Source organism: Leopardus geoffroyi, chromosome E2 (assembly GCF_018350155.1).
Source record: "Leopardus geoffroyi isolate Oge1 chromosome E2, O.geoffroyi_Oge1_pat1.0, whole genome shotgun sequence".
NCBI lineage: Eukaryota > Metazoa > Chordata > Mammalia > Carnivora > Felidae > Leopardus > Leopardus geoffroyi.
The window spans coordinates 47,332,406-47,350,540 of NC_059335.1; the positions used below are offsets into that span (position 1 = coordinate 47,332,406).

General features: G+C 45.9%; 2 protein-coding genes across 4 annotated transcripts in view; one reads left to right on the plus strand and one right to left on the minus strand.

Moving 5' to 3' along the window:
* The window catches only part of TXNL4B (thioredoxin like 4B), a 41,628-nt gene extending 39,356 nt beyond the window's left edge, over window positions 1-2,272 (plus strand). Inside the window, exon 4 of one of the 2 annotated variants that reach the window (XM_045443366.1) lies at window positions 1,993-2,272. In XM_045443366.1, the coding sequence (XP_045299322.1) occupies window positions 1,993-2,098 (106 nt within the window). In that variant the 3' untranslated portion in view covers window positions 2,099-2,272. The remainder of the gene's footprint in view (window positions 1-1,992) is intronic. The other variant, XM_045443369.1, reaches the window with a different exon arrangement.
* A 5,280-nt stretch (window positions 2,273-7,552) lies between these two features.
* DHODH (dihydroorotate dehydrogenase (quinone)) lies at window positions 7,553-17,909 on the minus strand. 2 transcript variants are annotated; one of them, XM_045443373.1, is made up of 9 exons: window positions 17,809-17,909; window positions 15,486-15,698; window positions 15,166-15,365; window positions 13,352-13,434; window positions 10,546-10,733; window positions 9,763-9,876; window positions 8,715-8,868; window positions 8,382-8,541; window positions 7,553-7,904 (listed from the first exon to the last, which is right to left on the minus strand). In XM_045443373.1, exons 1-9 carry the CDS (start codon window positions 17,827-17,829, stop codon window positions 7,850-7,852), a joined length of 1,188 nt encoding a protein of 395 aa, XP_045299329.1. In that variant the 5' UTR covers window positions 17,830-17,909; the 3' UTR covers window positions 7,553-7,849. The 2 variants fall into 2 exon arrangements, with proteins under 2 accessions (XP_045299329.1, XP_045299330.1); XM_045443374.1 differs by lacking the exon at window positions 8,382-8,541.
* Between the last annotated feature and the right edge of the window lie 226 nt (window positions 17,910-18,135).

Genomic DNA, 18,135 nt, shown 5'->3' on the forward strand with positions numbered 1-18,135 from the left:
CAGGCCCAGCCCCGGCTAGCGCTGAGGTTTCTACAGAAGGTTCCCCACCCCTCCCAGGCTCCGAGCTTTGATCACCATTCCCCATTCTACCACCTTATTTCGAACCAATCCTGTGCCCAGGACAAGTATCTCTGAAGGCTTTTTAAAAAATTAATGGTCCACAGTAGGAAGTCTATCTGTTAAAAGAAGATGAACTTTGAGGGGGAAAGCAACAGTGAAAAAGAACAAGTAATACTTTTCAGAGGTCCTGTGAGGTCCTTTACGTACATCAGGAGATACTTCGGCCCTGGGGCCTAATTCTGCTGGTTCTGGCTGCTTGGTTTGGGGAAGATATTTAATCTCTCAAACCCTAGGTTTATTTGTAAATACGGGAATAATAATACCAATTTGCCAGAATTTTATGGTGATTAGAAATATCAAAAATAATGTTTTTAGTCAGGTAGCACTACTGCTCTTTATATTTAATCCTTGTACAACCCTTTGAGATAGGTAATGTCCTTCTCTTCCTCTTGCACTTGGGAAACTGAGGCACACAAAATGAACGTGACTGCCCACAGCTAAAAAGTACCTAATGTGCCTGACACATAGAACACACCTTTGTAAAAGTTATACTATTAGGATATCATTTAATCCTCCATACCATTATTTTTCCTGGTGAAAAAAATGGGGCATCAGCAGGATTAATGGATCTCCCAAGGTAGAACTCCAACGTCTGCCTGCCCTCTTCCCCCCAGCCGCAGTGAGCCCTGGAGTCACCCCCTGGTGCCCTCATGGCCCCCACCCTGGCTGGGGTGGTCATTCTCCTGGTATTATTCCTCCTCCCGCAACCTTCCCCTTGCTGGTGCTTCTGGCTCATGAGAGTTTCTAATTGCTGCCACAGGATGGAATGAGCCAGACACCTCAATTGGAGACCTGGATTCACATCTGGTCCACAGATCAGTTTTAATGGACTGGTACAACATCAGCTCAGATTTTAAATACAGGAGCCGCCATATAAAACATGCAGATTTCTGCATTCTCTGATCCAATGAGATGCTGGCTGGCCCTCCTGGGTGGCAAGCCCCTGGGGCAGAGGAGTACAGTCTCTTTCAAGATGGGGCCCGCGCCCTCCCATGCACCACTGACAGCAGACATGATGGGCCCCCGGTGTCCTGCACACTCAATGTTCCTGTCGAAAGGCACTGTTTGAATGTCACCAATAACCTCCTGAGCTATCCCAGTCACAGCCGTGGCCCTGAGATGAAGTGAGAAATCATCTCAACTCTGTGTCTCAGTCTTCTGCTTGACATTGAGAACAGCATTCTGATGGGATGTTCTCCTACTCCCATCCTCATAGAAAACTGGACAGAAAGTATCGACTACAGAACCTGAGCCAAGGCAGCCTATCAGAAGGTCAGCAAAGAAATGGATTTTTTTTCAAAACACCGGATATATGTGACTTGATGTATCTACCCCTTTGGAAGAAACTGCTGCCAGAAAGAACCTCAGCTCCTTCTGATACAGAGATGTGCCTACTTGTCGGCCCCGCTGTCAGGAGGGTGACCTGAACAATAAGAATGGGAGAAGCTAGGGAAAACGAGACCCCTTCTGGTTTCCTTCCCTGGGGTCTTAGTGGAACTTAGTGGAAGCCTCTCTCTCTGTCTCTCTCTCTGTCTCTCTCTCTGTCTCTCTCTCTCTCTCACACACACACACACACACAGAAATGGATGTGGCAGTCACTCTGGCTGAGGCCCAAAGTGGCTTGCTAAACCCACAGTTCCTTTTTGCTTTTTCCACAAGGCAGAGAAATAATGTAAACTACTCCCAGGGAGAAAGTAGAGAAGGAAGAACAGCTTATCCCAGACCCATACTTGGAAATTCCAGGGTGGGACCTAAGAGGAAAGGGTACCCTCTCTCACAAAGTTGGAGAGAAAGTATAAATTGGCATATTTCTCTGTAATAGCATTTTGGCAGTAACTGCTAACAATCTAAGTGTATATAACCTTTGCCCAGCGATAGCACTTCTGGGAGTCTATTTTACAGGAATTCTACTAGAAGAGTACAAAGACACATGAACCGAGAGACCCCCTCCAGCACTGCCTGTGACGTGGAACAGTGAAGTCAGCCTACACACGCAGCCACAAGTGAATGTTGGTATGTTTGTGCTGTGGAAAACCACAGTTCTATTAGAAAACACACATATCTAAGGGAAGAACATTGAAAAATTCCATGATGATATGTGAAAAAAGCAAATTCCAGAATAAGATTTAACTTATTAACTGCCTATATTTAACTAATGTGAAATGACCATGCTAATTATTTATTTATGCACAGAACACAAAATGTAAGTGTGAACAGTGTAAATGGTATTAGCAACTCTGTGTGTCATTCCACTCGATGATCCTGAGCCCCGGAGGGCTACCTGGGCATTGTCAGTCTGTCTCCCAGCACTGTGAGCTTCTCAGGGCTCTGAGCGTGGTTTTGAGAATTAAGAAGAATGGGTACTCCTTATACCACATGGCCCCTGAACGCAAGCCAATTACTTAGTCTGGTCCTCAAGGGAGAAGCAGCAGTGTGCTACAGCTGTGCTGACAGAATGTCAGTCTCCAACAGAGAACCTTCCAAAGGGTTGCTCTTCCTCATCCCTTCTCTTTTCTGAGCAGTTAGTCATAAAGCCATTGGGCGGCACAGAGAAGGGAGGGGCCTACCATGGGCAAAAGAGGAGCAAGTGACTTAGAGAACCTAAGCCCACACAGAGTGAGGAGGGTGTCCACGGACTGGAGCGGGGCACTTGGAACGCAGCATCAGAGCCCCAGTCAATGAGGAAAGTGGCCACACGGAGGGACAGGCCAACACAGAGGTCCGAGCCTAAGTGGTCTGAGGACAATGTCTGCTGCAGGGAGCAGCCTGGAGCAGGTGTCAGAGCTGCACAAAGTCAGGAGGGTGCCTATGCGGTGGGGGATGGTGAGGGTGTCAGGCCCCGAGCAAGGGAAAAGGCACCCACACACTTGCAGGGAGAAGAAACTGGAAGTAAGTTCCATATGAGAGGGTGGATCAAATAAGAAAACAGAATACGTATTAAGGGAGTTGCCAGAGTTTCCATTGTCAGAGAAGGGAGTTACAAATATAGGAAGAGAAGAAACTAGAATGAATGTTGTGGTTTGGGACTGGATTTGAAGGTATCAGTCTGAACTCATGATTTTCAACATATAGAGATATAGAAATATAGGTGTGTGTGTGTGTGTGTGTGTGTGTGTACACACATACATATTCCCTAGCTCTGTTCACTGCAACAGCTTGGGAGCAGCAACCCCTCAGTGGCAATGTACACTCCCCATATTTTATGGACAGACCTTCAGATTATTTATGTAATATCATTTGGTAGCGAGCAATATATTCTTTTTAACAATTGGGCAACTAAGGTATACAATGTTAAATTATTTCCTGTAGTTCACTTGATATATCCAAAGACATCCAACTCTCTTCTGCCAGGAAAAGAAAAAAGTATTGCATTTCTAGCCCTTTTACCCTCTCCCGAAAAGAAATCTTAAAAGTCATTTTATTTTTTTAATTTACATGCAAGTAAGTTAGCATACAGTGCAACAATGATTTCAGGAGTAGATGCCTCAGTGCCCCTTACCCATTTAGCCCATCCCGCTTTCACACCCCCTGTGATAACCCTCTGTTTGTTCTCCATATTTAAGAGTCTCTTATGTTTTGTACCCCTCCCTGTTTTTATATTTATATTATTTTTGTTTCCCTTCCCTTATGTTCATCTGTTTTGTCTCTTAAAGTCCTCATATGAGTGAAGTCATATGATTTTTGTCTTTCTCTGACTAATTTCACTTAGCATAATATCCTCCAGTTCCATCCACGTAGTTGCAAATGGCAGGATTCCATTCTTTTTGATTGCTGAGTAATACTCCATTGTGTGTGTGTGTGTGTATATATATATAATGGATAAAGATGTGGTATATATATATCTTCTTTATCCATTTATCCATCGATGGACATTTGGGCTCTTTCCATACTTTGGCTGTTGTGGATAGTGCTGCTATAAACCTGGGGGTGCATATGTCCCTTTGAAACAGCACACCTGTATCCCTTGGATAAATGCCTAGTAGTACAATTTCTGTGTCGTAGGGTAGTTCTATTTTTAATTTTTTGAGGAACCTCCACACTGGTTTCCAGAGTGGCTGCACCAGTTTGCATTCCCACCCACAGGGCAAAAGAGATCTTCTTCCTCTACATCCTTGCCAACATCTGTGGTTGCCTGAGTTGTTGATGTTAGCCATTCTGACAGGTGTGAGGTGGTATCTCATTGTGGTTTTGATTTGTATTTCCCTGATGATGAGTAACGTGAGCATTTTTTCATGTGTCTGTCAGCCATCTGGATGTCTTTCTTTGGAGAAGTGTCTATTCATGTCTTTTGCCCATTTCTTCACTGGATTATTTGTCTTTTGGCTGTTGAGTTTGACAAGTTCTTGATAGATTTTGGATACTAACCCTTTATCTGATATGTCATTTGCAAATATCTTCTCCCATTCTGTTGGTTGCCTTTTAGTTTTGCTGATTGTTTCCTTTGCTGTGCAGAAGCTTCAGATGTTAGTTTCTAAACATCACTGTCTAATAGAAGGAACCAGGGTTTCTTGTAGAAATAGCTGGTTCCTGGGCTGGGACAGGGATATTATCTGATAAGCCTGGAACAGCTTGTGCCAGAAAGCAAGAAGATGCTAAAAGAATAATGAAGACATGTATACAGGACACACAAGCCACCTGAAGAGGCATCCATTGGCCAAATATAAGACAACTGGGCATCAAAATATGATAATAGATTTTGAGCCATTCAACAAAACTGAAAATTATGAGGCCACAATAATATAAATGAATGAAACAAAGGTTTTATGAGGAACAGTTTAAGTATATAATTTCAAAGGACCTCCCTATAAAGTACTTATTAATTACAAAGAAAAATGAGTAACTTTACAGTGGACAAGTGGTACAGACACACCTTCAAGTGACCCATGTGAAATTAGCAGCACTGGGACAAACTGACCCCGTGTGTCACCTGGGAGGACACAGCGACCCGGCACTGCTGCCGTATGTTCCTGCCACAGCTGCACCGCCTGACTCCAATCACACCACCAGACAAACCCAAACGAGGGAAATTCTACACAATAATCGGCCTGTCATCTTCAAAAGTGTCAAGGACTAGCAGGAACTTTTCCAGACAGGAGACTAAAGAGACATGACAACCAAATGCAACATGTCATTCTAAGCTGGATACTTTTACAATGAAGGACACGATTCGGACGGCTGGTGAACCACGAAGCTGGCCTGTGTTCATTCTCTCTTGTGTAAAACACAGTCCACAAATTCCAGTGGTTTGAAACACAGTCACTGTCAGCACCATTCTGCATCAGGAGTTGAGGCTCAGCTGGGTTCTAGGCTCAGGGTGTCACCAGGCCAGGATCAAGGTGTTGGACAGATGGGATTCTCACCCAGACACTTTGGAAAGAAATCTGCTTCCAAGCTCATTCAAGTTGTTGGCAAAATCCAGCTCTTTGTGGCCGTAGGCCTGACATCCATTTCCTTGCTGGCTGTTAGCCAGGGGCCAACACTTTTCTTCTCATGCCCCCCAAACCAGTCTTCAAAATGGCAATCACACTTTGATCCCTTATGCTTCTTAGAAAGAGAAAACTTGCTCTTTAAAGGGCTCATGTGATCAGACTGGACCCACCTGAATAACCTACCTTCAAAGAGGCTCCTATGTTAAGCCATGTAACGTAACAGTCACGAGAGGGATATCTCATCACATTGCTGGGCTCTAGAAATTAGGACAGGGCATTGGGAAGGGGGAAGGCATTTTAGAAATTCTGCCTGTCACACAGCCTGAGGATGAACTGATATGTCAGTACCGATCTCCTGATTTTTGACGGTTGTGTTGTGGTTGTGAAGCAGAATATACTCGTTTGCAAGAAATCCACACAAAAATATTCAGGATGGAGAATCAGACCAGCAAATTTAAATTTACTCTCATATCACTTGGTATTAAAAAACAGTTCTCCTAAATATTTTCTATGCAAAAGTATGCAGATACATAAAAAGATAGCTATGGATTACATGTGTTTGTATATAATAAAAAGAAAAATATCTGGAAACATCTAGTAAGATAGATACAAAAGTTATCTGTGATTACCTGTGGGAAATGGAGTTATTTAAGAGGGAAGAGAGGTACACAACTTTTATTTGGGGGTTATTTTTTTGAAAAGAAAAAAAAAGGGGCGTTTGGGTGGCTCAGACAGTTAAGCAGCTGACTCTTGATCAGCACAGAGCCTATCTGGGATTCTCTCTCTCTCTCTCTCTCTCTCTCTCTCAAGATAAATCACATTTAAAAAATAAATTTAAAAAGTTAAAAAAATCAAAACATGTGAACGAGCTTTGAAAAAGACAGCAGGAGACTGGCTGCTGGTTTTGTGGCAGAGTGAGCGAACACAGGGAGGGACAGGCGGAGGCCAAGATTAAATGATGAGGCAACAAAACATGTTACCCCTGTTATAGTTCCATGCCTCTCGCAGAGCTACCGAGAAATCAAATTTAGAATAAAAATCTGTACTGAGGTGATGGGAACAAAGGTAATTCTCTGCTGGCTGTGAGGGCATGCCACACAGCAACAGCGCTTCCTAGATAAGGTTTCCAGCCTCTCTTCCCCATTTGCTTTCCAGTATCGAAAAGACCAGCGCTGCTCTCTCTTCAGTTAATGACTTTCTTTCACCTCTTTTTACTTTTAACAACTTTTTACACCTCTTTCACATCTCGTCTAATGTCTTCAAGCACCTTGAGAAGCTGTCTGCCCAATGGCACCCCAAGCCACAGATAATAAAGAAGGGGCACAGCAAGCCCACTTTCCTGTGATGGGCTGAATTGTGTCTCCCCAAAACTGACATATTAAAATCCTAACCCCCTAGAACTTCAGAAAGTGCCCTTATTTGGAGACAGGGTTTTTACCAAGGTCATCAAATTAAATTGAGGTCAGCGGCACATGAGGCCCACTGCAACATGACTGGGGTCCTTCTAAGAAAAGATGAGGACCCAGACTCACAGAGGGAAGGCAGTGTGAAGACAGAGGATGGCCACCCTCAAGCCCTATTCTTGCAACTTTATCTGTGTTTGAAATATTTTCAAGTAAAGTCAAAAACTTAAATAAAAGTAAAGGCAGAATGAAACAGAGTCAAGCTCCTTGGACCCACAGCTGACCCCAGGCAGCAGAGGCCTAGAAGGCCCTGCAGCATCTATGTGAGGTCCGTGGCCCTCACTGAGGGCTGGGATTTAAACTCAGGTTTTAAACTTTTTTTTTTTTTTTTTTTAATGCCTATTATTTATTTTTGAGAGAGAGAGAGAGCACAAACAGGGGAGGGGCAGAGAGAAAGGGAGACACAGAATCGGAAGCAAACTCCAGGCTCTGAGCTGTCAGCACAGAACCCGATGTGGGGCTCGAACTCACAGACCTTGAGATCATGACCTGAGCCGAAGTCGGACGCTTAACCGACTGAGCCACCCAAGCACCCTTAAATCCAGGTTTTAAATGGCTTTATTTTTTCTATGATTTTTTTCCCTCAAATATTTAATGTCCTTGCAATATTAAAGGGATTTGAGTTTAGAAAGACTCATGAATGCAGTTCATGGTCCGACAAATGATTAAAGAAAGCCTCGTATTGATTCTGGTGATGCTCCTGACTGGGTTTACAGCTGGGCTGGAGGAAGGGCTCTCGTGGTTTGGGGGATGTGGCTCTCCTCTCTCAATCCAGCCACAAAGACGCGTCTCATTTAGTGGGGAGATTCCAGATCAGGCTTCTTATTGAAAACATCCTCACCTCCGATGGTCTGCTCCAATGGCATCTGTGATTCTCATAAAACCCTGTTCCCTGAAAAAAGAGGAAAAGCAATTTCGGCAAATAGGGAAGGACAGGCCCTGCTCTCGCTGGAAGCCCACATTCACCTAGACTGTCAGCTCCATAACCATGCCTGCCTGTCTCCCGCAGAGGCGTGCCTCCTGCCTTCTACATCATCTTCACTCAGGAACCTAGAGGTGTTTCCACCTAGGTCTTCACACTGGGAAAGGACTCAATTTCAAGTATTCACAGCTCCCTGACATCAAGCCAATGTTACTGAGCAGGGATGCTGCCAGAACCCCTCAGGCCAATAAACACCATTAATCTTGAATTCCTTGGCCCTCTTTGTCCTGTGTCTTAGGAGCAACAGAGTAATTTTCCCCCTGCGTTCTTGAATCCTTTCTGAATGAGAAATAGACAGGTAAATAGCATCTCCTCCTCCCTGTGAGTCATCCTCAACTGATGCCACCTTAACTTCGCCTGTGTCAAGCCACACGTGGCCCCACTCACTTCAAAAGGGCCTCCAGCTCCCGCTTGACCCTGCCCACCACGGGCGGCCCCCGGTAGGTGAGGGCCGTGTACAGCTGCACGAGGGAGGCCCCCGCCCGGATCTTCTCCAGGGCATCCTGCCCACTGCTGACACCGCCAACCCCAATGATGGGGACTCTGCCTGCAAGAAGCACACGTAACATCGTGAGGAAGGGCAGGCAACGTGAGACCCTTAGTTTGGCTTCCCCCGCTCCGGCCCCGGCTGAATGCAGCAGTTCAGGGAACACTAATTCGGATCAAACCCAAGAGCCTGAGCCACACACAGATCTGAAGACACAGGCACCGAATTCTTGCCTTTGGTGAGTGCATACATCTCCCGGATGGTCTGAGTTGATAAATCCCGGAGGGGCTTCCCACTCAGCCCTCCTGTTTCAGAGCGCAGGGCACCCTGGAGGCCGACGGGGCGGCTCACTGTGGTGTTCGTGATGATCAGTCCATCGATGCCCAACTGCAATGTGAGACAGAGAAAGAACCCTCCAGGGTGGCACTGATGCAGTCGGAGTAGCTTCCCTGAGGGTCTGAGACAGCAGCCAGGCCAGGTGCCCACACTACAGCCCCGGGAAGTAAGAGCTATACCAGAGCTCACTATGCTTCTAGAAAAAGGGTCTGAACGAGCCTCAACCTAACAGTAGCAGCCATCACATATCGACCACCTGTAATGTTCCACGAGGACAGGATTTAATCCTTAGAACCACTCACTTTAGTCTTGTCCAAGGCCCCTAGGTAGTACATGGTGGAACTAGGACTTGAACCCAGGACTGCCAGATTTGGTCTGTGTTTCCACCATTCTCCGATAACACAGGGGCCTGGGGTAGACTGGAGAGAGTGACAGAACAGTCTGACCAAGACTGACCAAGGATGCAAGCACAAGCCTTAGAGCTCTTGCTGGATGAATGTGAGGAAAGAGACAAGGGAATGGGTACAAGTAAATGACTCATCCAAACATTTGCTTCTCTAATTTTTTTTTTTTTTTTAGTTTATTTATTTGTTTTGAGAAGAGTGTGAGCAGGGAGGAGAGGGAGAGAGGGAGAGAAAGAAAGAGAGAGAGAGAGAGAGAGAGAGAGAGAGAGAGAGAGAATCCCAAGCATGCTCCACACTGTCAGCTCAGAGCCCGATGCAGGGCTTGAACCCACAAACTGTGAGATCATGACCTGAGCTGAAATCGAGTTGGATGCTCAACCAACTGAGCTTTTCATTAGATGATGAGTTACATCATGACATATCAAACCAGCTCTCACTACCGCAGAAAGGAAGCCACAGGCTAGCCCAGCTGGCCAAATGGCACCCACCCCCGTCCCTCCCAGGCAGTGAGAGGCGTCCCAGGGCCTAGCCCGACTCCTACCTCTCTCACCACACTGGCAATATCCTCCTTGTCCTGGGCTGTGAGGTCAGGTGCGATCTTCACCAGCACAGCTGGTTTGCGTTCTCCCTGCAGGGCGTCCCTCTCCTGCAGCACCTAGAACAACACACGGCCAGAGACGGGGACCCCGGAGGCCGTAGCCACAGATCAGCATGTTTTCACGCTGAAGCACCAGCGACTTCTCCTTCTCAGAAAATACAGCTCTCAGTTATGCCAAAGACCCATCCCACAGATCTGATTCTCCTGAACAAAGGGATCCCTGAGATTAAGTCCCTAATGTTGTCACTGGCATTGGCTAATATATTAAGGCTTATTGAGACTTTTTTTCCTAAAAGAGATAAGAAGAAAATACTGTCACAAGTACTGTTTGATAAAGACTCATCCAGGGGTGCCTCGCTGTTTCATGCAAATCTTGATCTCAGGGTTGTGAGTTCAAGCCCCACATTGGGCATGGAGCCTACTTAAAAAAAAGAAGAGTCATCCAATTTATTCAGTCAGTGTGCTCAATGCTAGGGACAGAGAGAGACAGTCCCTGCTCTCTCAGGGTTTATGGTTTAACACAGGGACAGGTAACCAAGCCATTAATTACTGTTAAGAATAATCAGTGTTATGACGGGATTATAGGTATAGCAAGGGGTCCTATCTGGTCCAGGTGCTAAGGACAGCTCCTCGATAGTGACATTGAAGCTTTTTCCTGAAGAATCAACTGGAAAGAAGTGGGTAGGACAGGCTGGTGGAACGGAGCCTGGAGATGTAATTTCCTACCTTGGTCAGCAGGTGGCGCAGCTCAGCCTTTCCCTGAAGGCTCCGTAGCCCAGTGGTGTTCGGACTGGACACGTTCACTACCAGGTAGTCGGCCAAGGGGCCCAGGACTCGAACCCCCTCCACGTAGTCTGCAGCAGCGTCCACCGAGGTCTTATTCTTCCCCAGGTTTATTCCCAGTGGTAGCCCCCCTGTAAAGATGGCTTGTCAAGATTTTGTTCCTAAACACCATTCCCTGTGCAACATTTTGAAGATGTCCTTGACTAAACAGCCCACGAAGAGCCCCGTACACCTCCACCTCTTTGTGTGAACTTCCCGGACTAGCCGACAAACACCATGGAAGCTGCACGGTGTTGCCACCTTGGTCTTGCTGACCAAGAAGAGGTCACCATCTTTGGGCAACTACTAGGATGTTTTACTGCACTGTGTTCTTTTCCTTTTTTAAAATTTAATGGAAAATGGAGAAATTAGGAGTGCAAATGCTAGCGATAAAAAGTAAGGGCTCATAAATGTAATGAGGACAGTCAGAAATCAACAGGCATGTTAAGGGACAGCTGTTTATTCTCAAGGGCTGTCTGCTGGACTTGAGAGTGACAGGGTGTGCAGTTGGGAAGAAAAGGCAAAATTAAAGAATATGTATACAAGACTGGAAAATGTTTTCCATTAACCATGCCTAAAATATAGAGGCATAAATCTTTTTTTTTTTTTTTTAATTTTTTTTTTCAACGTTTATTTATTTTTGGGACAGAGAGAGACAGAGCATGAACGGGGGAGGGGCAGAGAGAGAGGGAGACACAGAAGCGGAAACAGGATCCAGGCTCTGAGCCATCAGCCCAGAGCCTGATGCGGGGCTCGAACTCACGGTCCGCGAGATCGTGACCTGGCTGAAGTCGGACGCTTAACCGACTGCGCCACCCAGGCGCCCCGAGGCATAAATCTTTTAGAACTTGGAATTTCAGTTTTCTGAGAAGGGGCTCCAGCTCATAACTAGAGTGAGCACAAGTCCCAGTGCTCCCAGAACAGCCCTCATTGCTCCTGTAGCCTGGGCATAATTATTAATGCCTGCACCCTTTACTCCCCAAAATGTCTCAGTTTGCATGGTAAGTATTATGCCACACAACTTAAAAATCCATGGGATTATTGACTTGCATTTTGGACTGTTAGAAAAATACATTTTAGAAACATGCTGTGCCTGAAAGCCAGAGGTTGTCTGTACTTGGCTTCTAAGATACCACCTTATCTGCAAAGGTCACTGGTAGGTCAGTGGTGCCAGCTGCTTTTACCGTGCAATGGTTGGGAAAAGACCTGGAGCACCAAGTGAGCTCCCAAAAGGTGTGTCAGGTCACTGGGACCAAAGACCAACATCTAGTGTTGCTAACCACCTTCTCATTCCCTAAACTAGTCACCCTTTTAATCACCAGCTTGAAAGTAAATGAGATTGCCTTGGGGGCGGCGGGGTGGGGGTGGGGGGTGGGTAGCATCCAATTAGACAAAAGCTACACAAGGCCTCCAAGCTTCCCAAGTCCAGCCTCCATCAAGCCAAGCCATTTGTAAGCTGATTCTTCTTTGCACAGATGAGCTGGCTTGAAAGGGAGCCTTACTTTCATGCAGCTAAGGGACCTTCCATCAGCAGTTAGCTGCCCAAAGGGCCAAGACTCTGAAGTTAGACAGAAATTTCTGAATTACTCTATCTTCAAAAGGCACCATAGCTAGCTTATGCTAGCAATAAGCTGTCTTCAAGGTTTCTAGATGCTGGAAAACATGAACAAATCTGCTGGAAGATTCTGCTTCAATCAGTGTTAATGCTGGAGTAGGGGTGAGGGAGGGGCAAGGAAGAAGAGGGGCTAAAGCTCGCACTGGGGACAATGAAAAGAAGAAAGGGAAACAAGAAGGCAGGAGAGTATCACAAGCTATGGAGGTCATATTATAAGCTTCAAAGTTCCCCAAATGGAAAGGTTTGTAGTATAGCAGGGTCTGCTCCTACCAAAGCTTGGGATTTCCAAACAAGGTAACTTCCTTCTCCTAAAATCAGAGATTGCCGACTGCCTCGGCCCTTTCAACCTTACTTCCTGAAGTGAATCCGATGTCCATAGGTTTTTCTTATCTCACTACCAGGACATTTAATGACACTTAAATTCCTGGAAAGAGTTCTAGAGGAAAATGGCCACAGCCCCACACAATCTCAGAAGACACCTGGGAAGGGGTGGTGAGGACAAAACAGCGCTATAGGCACTACATGGATCTGGAGGGAGAGCAGAGCCCCAGAGAACAGACATCGGCATCTCTGAAGGCGGCCTTACAACATGCATGGTGTTTTCTGAACAAGTCATGAAGGATATTTTCCCAAAAGTCAAGATTAATTCTCCCCGAGTAGGGAGGGGTATGAGTAATTTCACTTTTCTTCTTGATGCTTCTCTGTATTTACTAATGCTTCTATAATTAACATGTATTATTTACATAACGCACAAAAGGACATCATAGGAAGACCGAGGAAGATGGAGCTCAAGTTCTGCTCACATCTCAACTACCCACGTGACCACAGCGGGCTGCTTTGCTCACTTCCAAGTGGCCCCAGTTATGACACAACACAGGTTATATAACGAGGGAGAAACTAAGCAAGTCTTTGCTAAATTATGAAATTCAGTTACAATCTTGCTGACTGTGATAAAGGCAGGAAAATTCCTGAGTTCCATAGTGTTTTTTTCCCTATTGCTCAGTCACATTTACTTCATTAAGAATTCCTGACCTTTCTCCCACAGGTTTCCTCACAACAAATGGAGAAAGGCCCATTAGCACAACCCCACTTTACCTTCTGTGAGCCTGGCCTGCTTCTCCTGTCTGGCCCGCAACCTGTGTTCCACCACCGAGAGTCCGTGACTGTTAAATCCATATCTGTAACATATAAGCAGGTGGGGAGGGGACGAGGTTAGAGCCCTCGGCCATAAGGCAGACACTTTGGAGAGATGGTTTCATGGCCACTTCTACTATACTTTGGACTTTTAAAAACAGAAAAGAAAAAAAAATCAGAGTCAGTTCTTAGACTTTCAAGGTTTAAACACCCCTGGAATTCCTAGAAAACTTGCCAGAACACCATCAAACACAGAGGGAAAGATTTAAATTTGCAAACAAGTCGCTCAGGTACCTAGCACTGGAAATAGCCCAGACTCGCCAGGTAGCTGTCCCCCGACCTGTCTGAATCCAACCCACACTCCTCCTCACTTATGTACCCCTCCCCTGCAGCGGGGCCTCCCTGACAACCCATCTTTCCTCCTCCTGCCTGTGCTCCACAAGCTCCCTCCCAGAGAAGAAATAATAACAAATGCCTATTGTTTAAGCCACTTTGTTACTTGCAGCCAAAAACACTGAACAGATAGAGGAGCACCTGTTTTGTTTACTTCATGAATAAATTGCTCGATTCACTTGGCAGGGGCTTACTGGGCACCCACTCCAAGCCACCCACAGCAAGGAGGCCGAACACACAGGCTCTCCTCCCTCAACCACTTCTCGTTTATGGATGCTGCCCAGTACCAATTTCCTGGTACCTGTGGCAGCCGAATCATCAACAAGTATATTTTGCCTGGAAATTCTGAAGATACCGATCCCAGCCTGCAATGCAACAGAAAGCTCAATAACTTCATCTCTAATGCTGGAAAATTTCCCTGAAATAAGTACAATAAAGCAGGAAGTGCGGCCACCTAAAATTCCCACAGGTTCATCTTCCAGAAGGCCATCAATGGTCCCAAAGATGCCTATTAAACTCTCTCAAGGAGACTCTCAAAATTCTGTTACCAAAAAGCACTTTTTCATTTTCTGGGTTTGCTATAGTGAATAGTGCCTAGGGATTGCAAAGAGAAGGGCTTTACACAATCTAGAAGGATCTCTCTTATTAAAAGCAGCTATCCATATGGATTATTAAAATTTCCAGTTTACTAAAGGGCAGGGCTTCACCATCCAGTTCAAGAACTTGTAGCCACATGTGCCCCTGAGCACTTGAAATGTGGCCAGTACACCCCGAGAGCGCTTTAAGTCAAATGCACACTGGATTTAGAAGACTTGCTACCAAAGATGGTAAATAGTTAATTAATCATTTTTATTTTGATTATGTGTTAAAATGACATTCAGAACATGTTAAGTATTTATAATTAGATATAATTATAAATAATAATTAAATAGAATATATTATTGAAGTGAATTTCACCCATCTCTCTTTACTATTTTATTGTGACTACCTGAATATTTTAAATTACATACCTGAATATTTTAAATTACACATCATATTTCTGCTGGACAGTGCTGGTCAAGAGCACTGGAGTAACAATGTGAAAAAAGCACAAACTCTGAAGTCAAATGTATTAATCTCAACCCCAGATCTCCCACTTATGATCTCATGATTAGAGATAAGTCATGTAGCTCTCTGAGCCCCTGGGGTGTATATGTGTTAAACTAGAATAATAAAATCTGCTTTTATGCCTCCACACAGGAGATGCTCAACATGGTTCTCGAACATTCCCAATAGCAGAAAAATGTCCACACTGTATGACAGAAAAAACAGGCAGATCTCCCATCGCTGAGCGCCCTCCTGGGAAGAAAGCATCCCCTGTGACCTCTGGTCCATTCACACACCTGTTAATGACAGCTTGGTCCTCTGGGAGGCGGAAGACTCTGGGTCTGGGGTTTCCTTCCTGAGGTTTTGGAGTAACACTGCCGATCTCTACAAAACCAAAGCCCATCTTGTAAAGTCCATCCACAGCTTCCCCATGCTTATCAAATCCTGCAGCAATTCCAACCGGATTTCGGAATTTATGGCCCAGGACTCTCACTTCCTAGGGAGAAGGAAACAAAGCCAGGCTATCCTGGTGTTTCTCAAAGTGCAGGCCCCAGCACATCTGTGTCAGAAGTGCCTATGGAGCTTGTTAATCAGAAGGTGTTCCAAGAGCACCTACCAGCATGTCAGAGTCTTGAAATGTGGCACGAGGAAGGAGTCCCAGGGAGGTGAAATGAATGGCCAGCCTGTGGGCTGACTCCGGGTCCAGCAGCCTCTGCAGAGCTGGCATCAAGTGTTCAGCATAGAAATGTTCATCCCCCATGGCCGTCAGGTAGGAAGTGAAGAGAAGTCCTCCGCCCCCCAGGATGACCACAGCATCCTGGGCCCGCTTCTGAGGGGGAAAAAAAGAAAAAGGCCCAATGGGGCCAGACCGCAGTAACTTCTCTGAGCCCTATATACCCAGGCATACAGGACATAATGACATGTGATATGAAGCGATATCCCTAGCCTTCTGCAAACACTGGTCTCCTTCATTTCTAGTCTTGCTCACACATTGGTGTCTACTTTCAGAGGCTGTATCCACACTTCTGCTGACCCACACTTGTCTGGCCTTGAAAGACTCTGGGCCAGAGGCTTCAAAAGAGGCAGTACTGCCCCCTGAGGGACATGTGGTAGGCATTTTGGAGGAATGCTAATAGATTGAAGTGGGCAGGAATCTGTAAAGGTAGACACCTGCACTGTTTTAGGCTGTCTGACAGATGAAGTGTCCCTGTCCTGCATGACTTTTGGAGATACTACTGACATTCAGTATGTAAAAAAATCTATTCATATTATTTCAGCCTGTATTCCACCACGTAAAAACACCAACTATGTCATGCACAGTTTTCATATGCATTGACTTTTCCAGGAATGCAGTTCCATCATAAATTGAGAGATGACTGCACTGTGTTGCACAGAACGTTACTAAGCCTTGTTCACCCTTTCAGAGATCTCAGGAATGGTATAATGCTTTGTTTGGGTTTTGACAAGAAAACACACCTGAGGCACTGGAATTTCCAAATAGAGGCTTAAACACCTGAGTCTCTCACTAAGTGAGTCATGCCCAACATTTACATACCAAAATACATGTTATTTTATTATTAATTCCTTTAATGTCTCCTTTATATTCCAGTTAGGACATTATGCTAATCTTTTAAAATTATACGTAGACAGATTACATTATACATAAATTCCACTTCAGGATAATAAAAGCAGTTGCAAAATATTTTTTTTAAGGAGCATCGGGTCTTATTGAGTCAAGAATCACTAATCTAGTTTTGGGCACCTGGGTGGTTCAGTTGGTTGAGCATCCAACCCTTGATTTGGGTTCAAGTCATGATCTTACTGTTCGTGGGATCGAGCCCCTGCTTGGGCTTCTCTCTCTCTCTGCCTCTCTGCCCCTCACCCACTCTCTTTCTCTCAAAAACAAAGAATCCTACTTGAAAAGTGGTTCATAGTTATCACTGCCAGATGATGAGTCATCAGTCAGTCAGTCATCTGCCCAACAGTAATCGAGCACTCAGAGGTGGGCGAAATAGTCTCCGCCCTCAAAGAGACGACAATCTTATGAAGAGACAGTCATTAATCAATGATCACGCAAATATGTAACTGCCAACAGCTATGAATTAACATACGGTAATAACACACCCCAACCCAATCTCAGAGGTAGAGGAAGGCTTCTTTGAAGAAGTGACTTAAAGCTGATGTCCAAAAGATAAATAAATAGGAGTTAACTAGGACGCAGTGGGAGGGTATGAAAAAGTGTAAAGGCGCTCACAGTGGCACAGGATAAGGAGATGCACCCAAGAAATGGGGGAAGGGGAAAGGTTTGTCTGGAACCAAGGAACAAGGCAAAGCACGGCTTAAAAAGAAGCTGGGGAGATAAACAGAGACGTTGGCCAAAATGAAGATTCGGGTTCTCACTCAACAACTTGGTGGCATGATCAGATTTGCCTTTTGAAAGTCACTCCCAGTTGTCGATACAGAACAAGTATTTATTGTCTTGCTTCCAGTCCCCAGCGGATTGTAGGAACGCTCCTTAATGTCAACAAGTATCTGAACACACTTACATAAGCCCCCGCCGTAAAATTTCATCTAGAAGGGCTGGGGCCATGTTTTCGTGTAACTTCACTGCACGATGGATCCTGCACACAATGTTAGGCGGTCATGTGTTCACTAAACGCCCGTGTGCCAGGCTCAATAAACATTTGGCCCACGTGCGCTGACACAGACCTGCATCTACCCAGACAGGAACGTGCCCTTATGCACACTGGCCAAGCACACGTGTAAATGCACACGCACGTGTGCCTCCAGAAACGCACAGACGTGCAAACTGGGCCCACGATCTCGGAACCGCACTTGGCCCCAGGTTAGCCCTCCAATCTGCTTTAGCCCCACTCCTCGCCCAACTCCTCCTCGCCCAACTCCTCCTCGCTGCCGCAGAGCCCACTTTCTGAACTCACTTTCAGCAGTCTCCACGCCATGCTCCTTCCGCCACTGGGCCCGCCTCTGGCTTATTTCCATTGGAAGAGATGGCGGCGAGCCCTCCAATCACCGCCCCTGCAGCTGCCACCTCACCAATCGCCAGACAGGAGGGTGAGGCGGGCCTCCCAGCGGCCGAAAAGGCCTCGCTCCGCCCCGGAGGTGTGGCTAGACGCTGGTGCTCGCGCGCGCAGTCACGGCAGCCACGCTCCTTCCGCCCGCCGGAGTCCAGATGTGGGCGCCGCGCTAAGCTGGGTTGCGATACACTCGGCTTGGGGTGGTGTGCCTACCTGTTCTGCGGCTCTGCG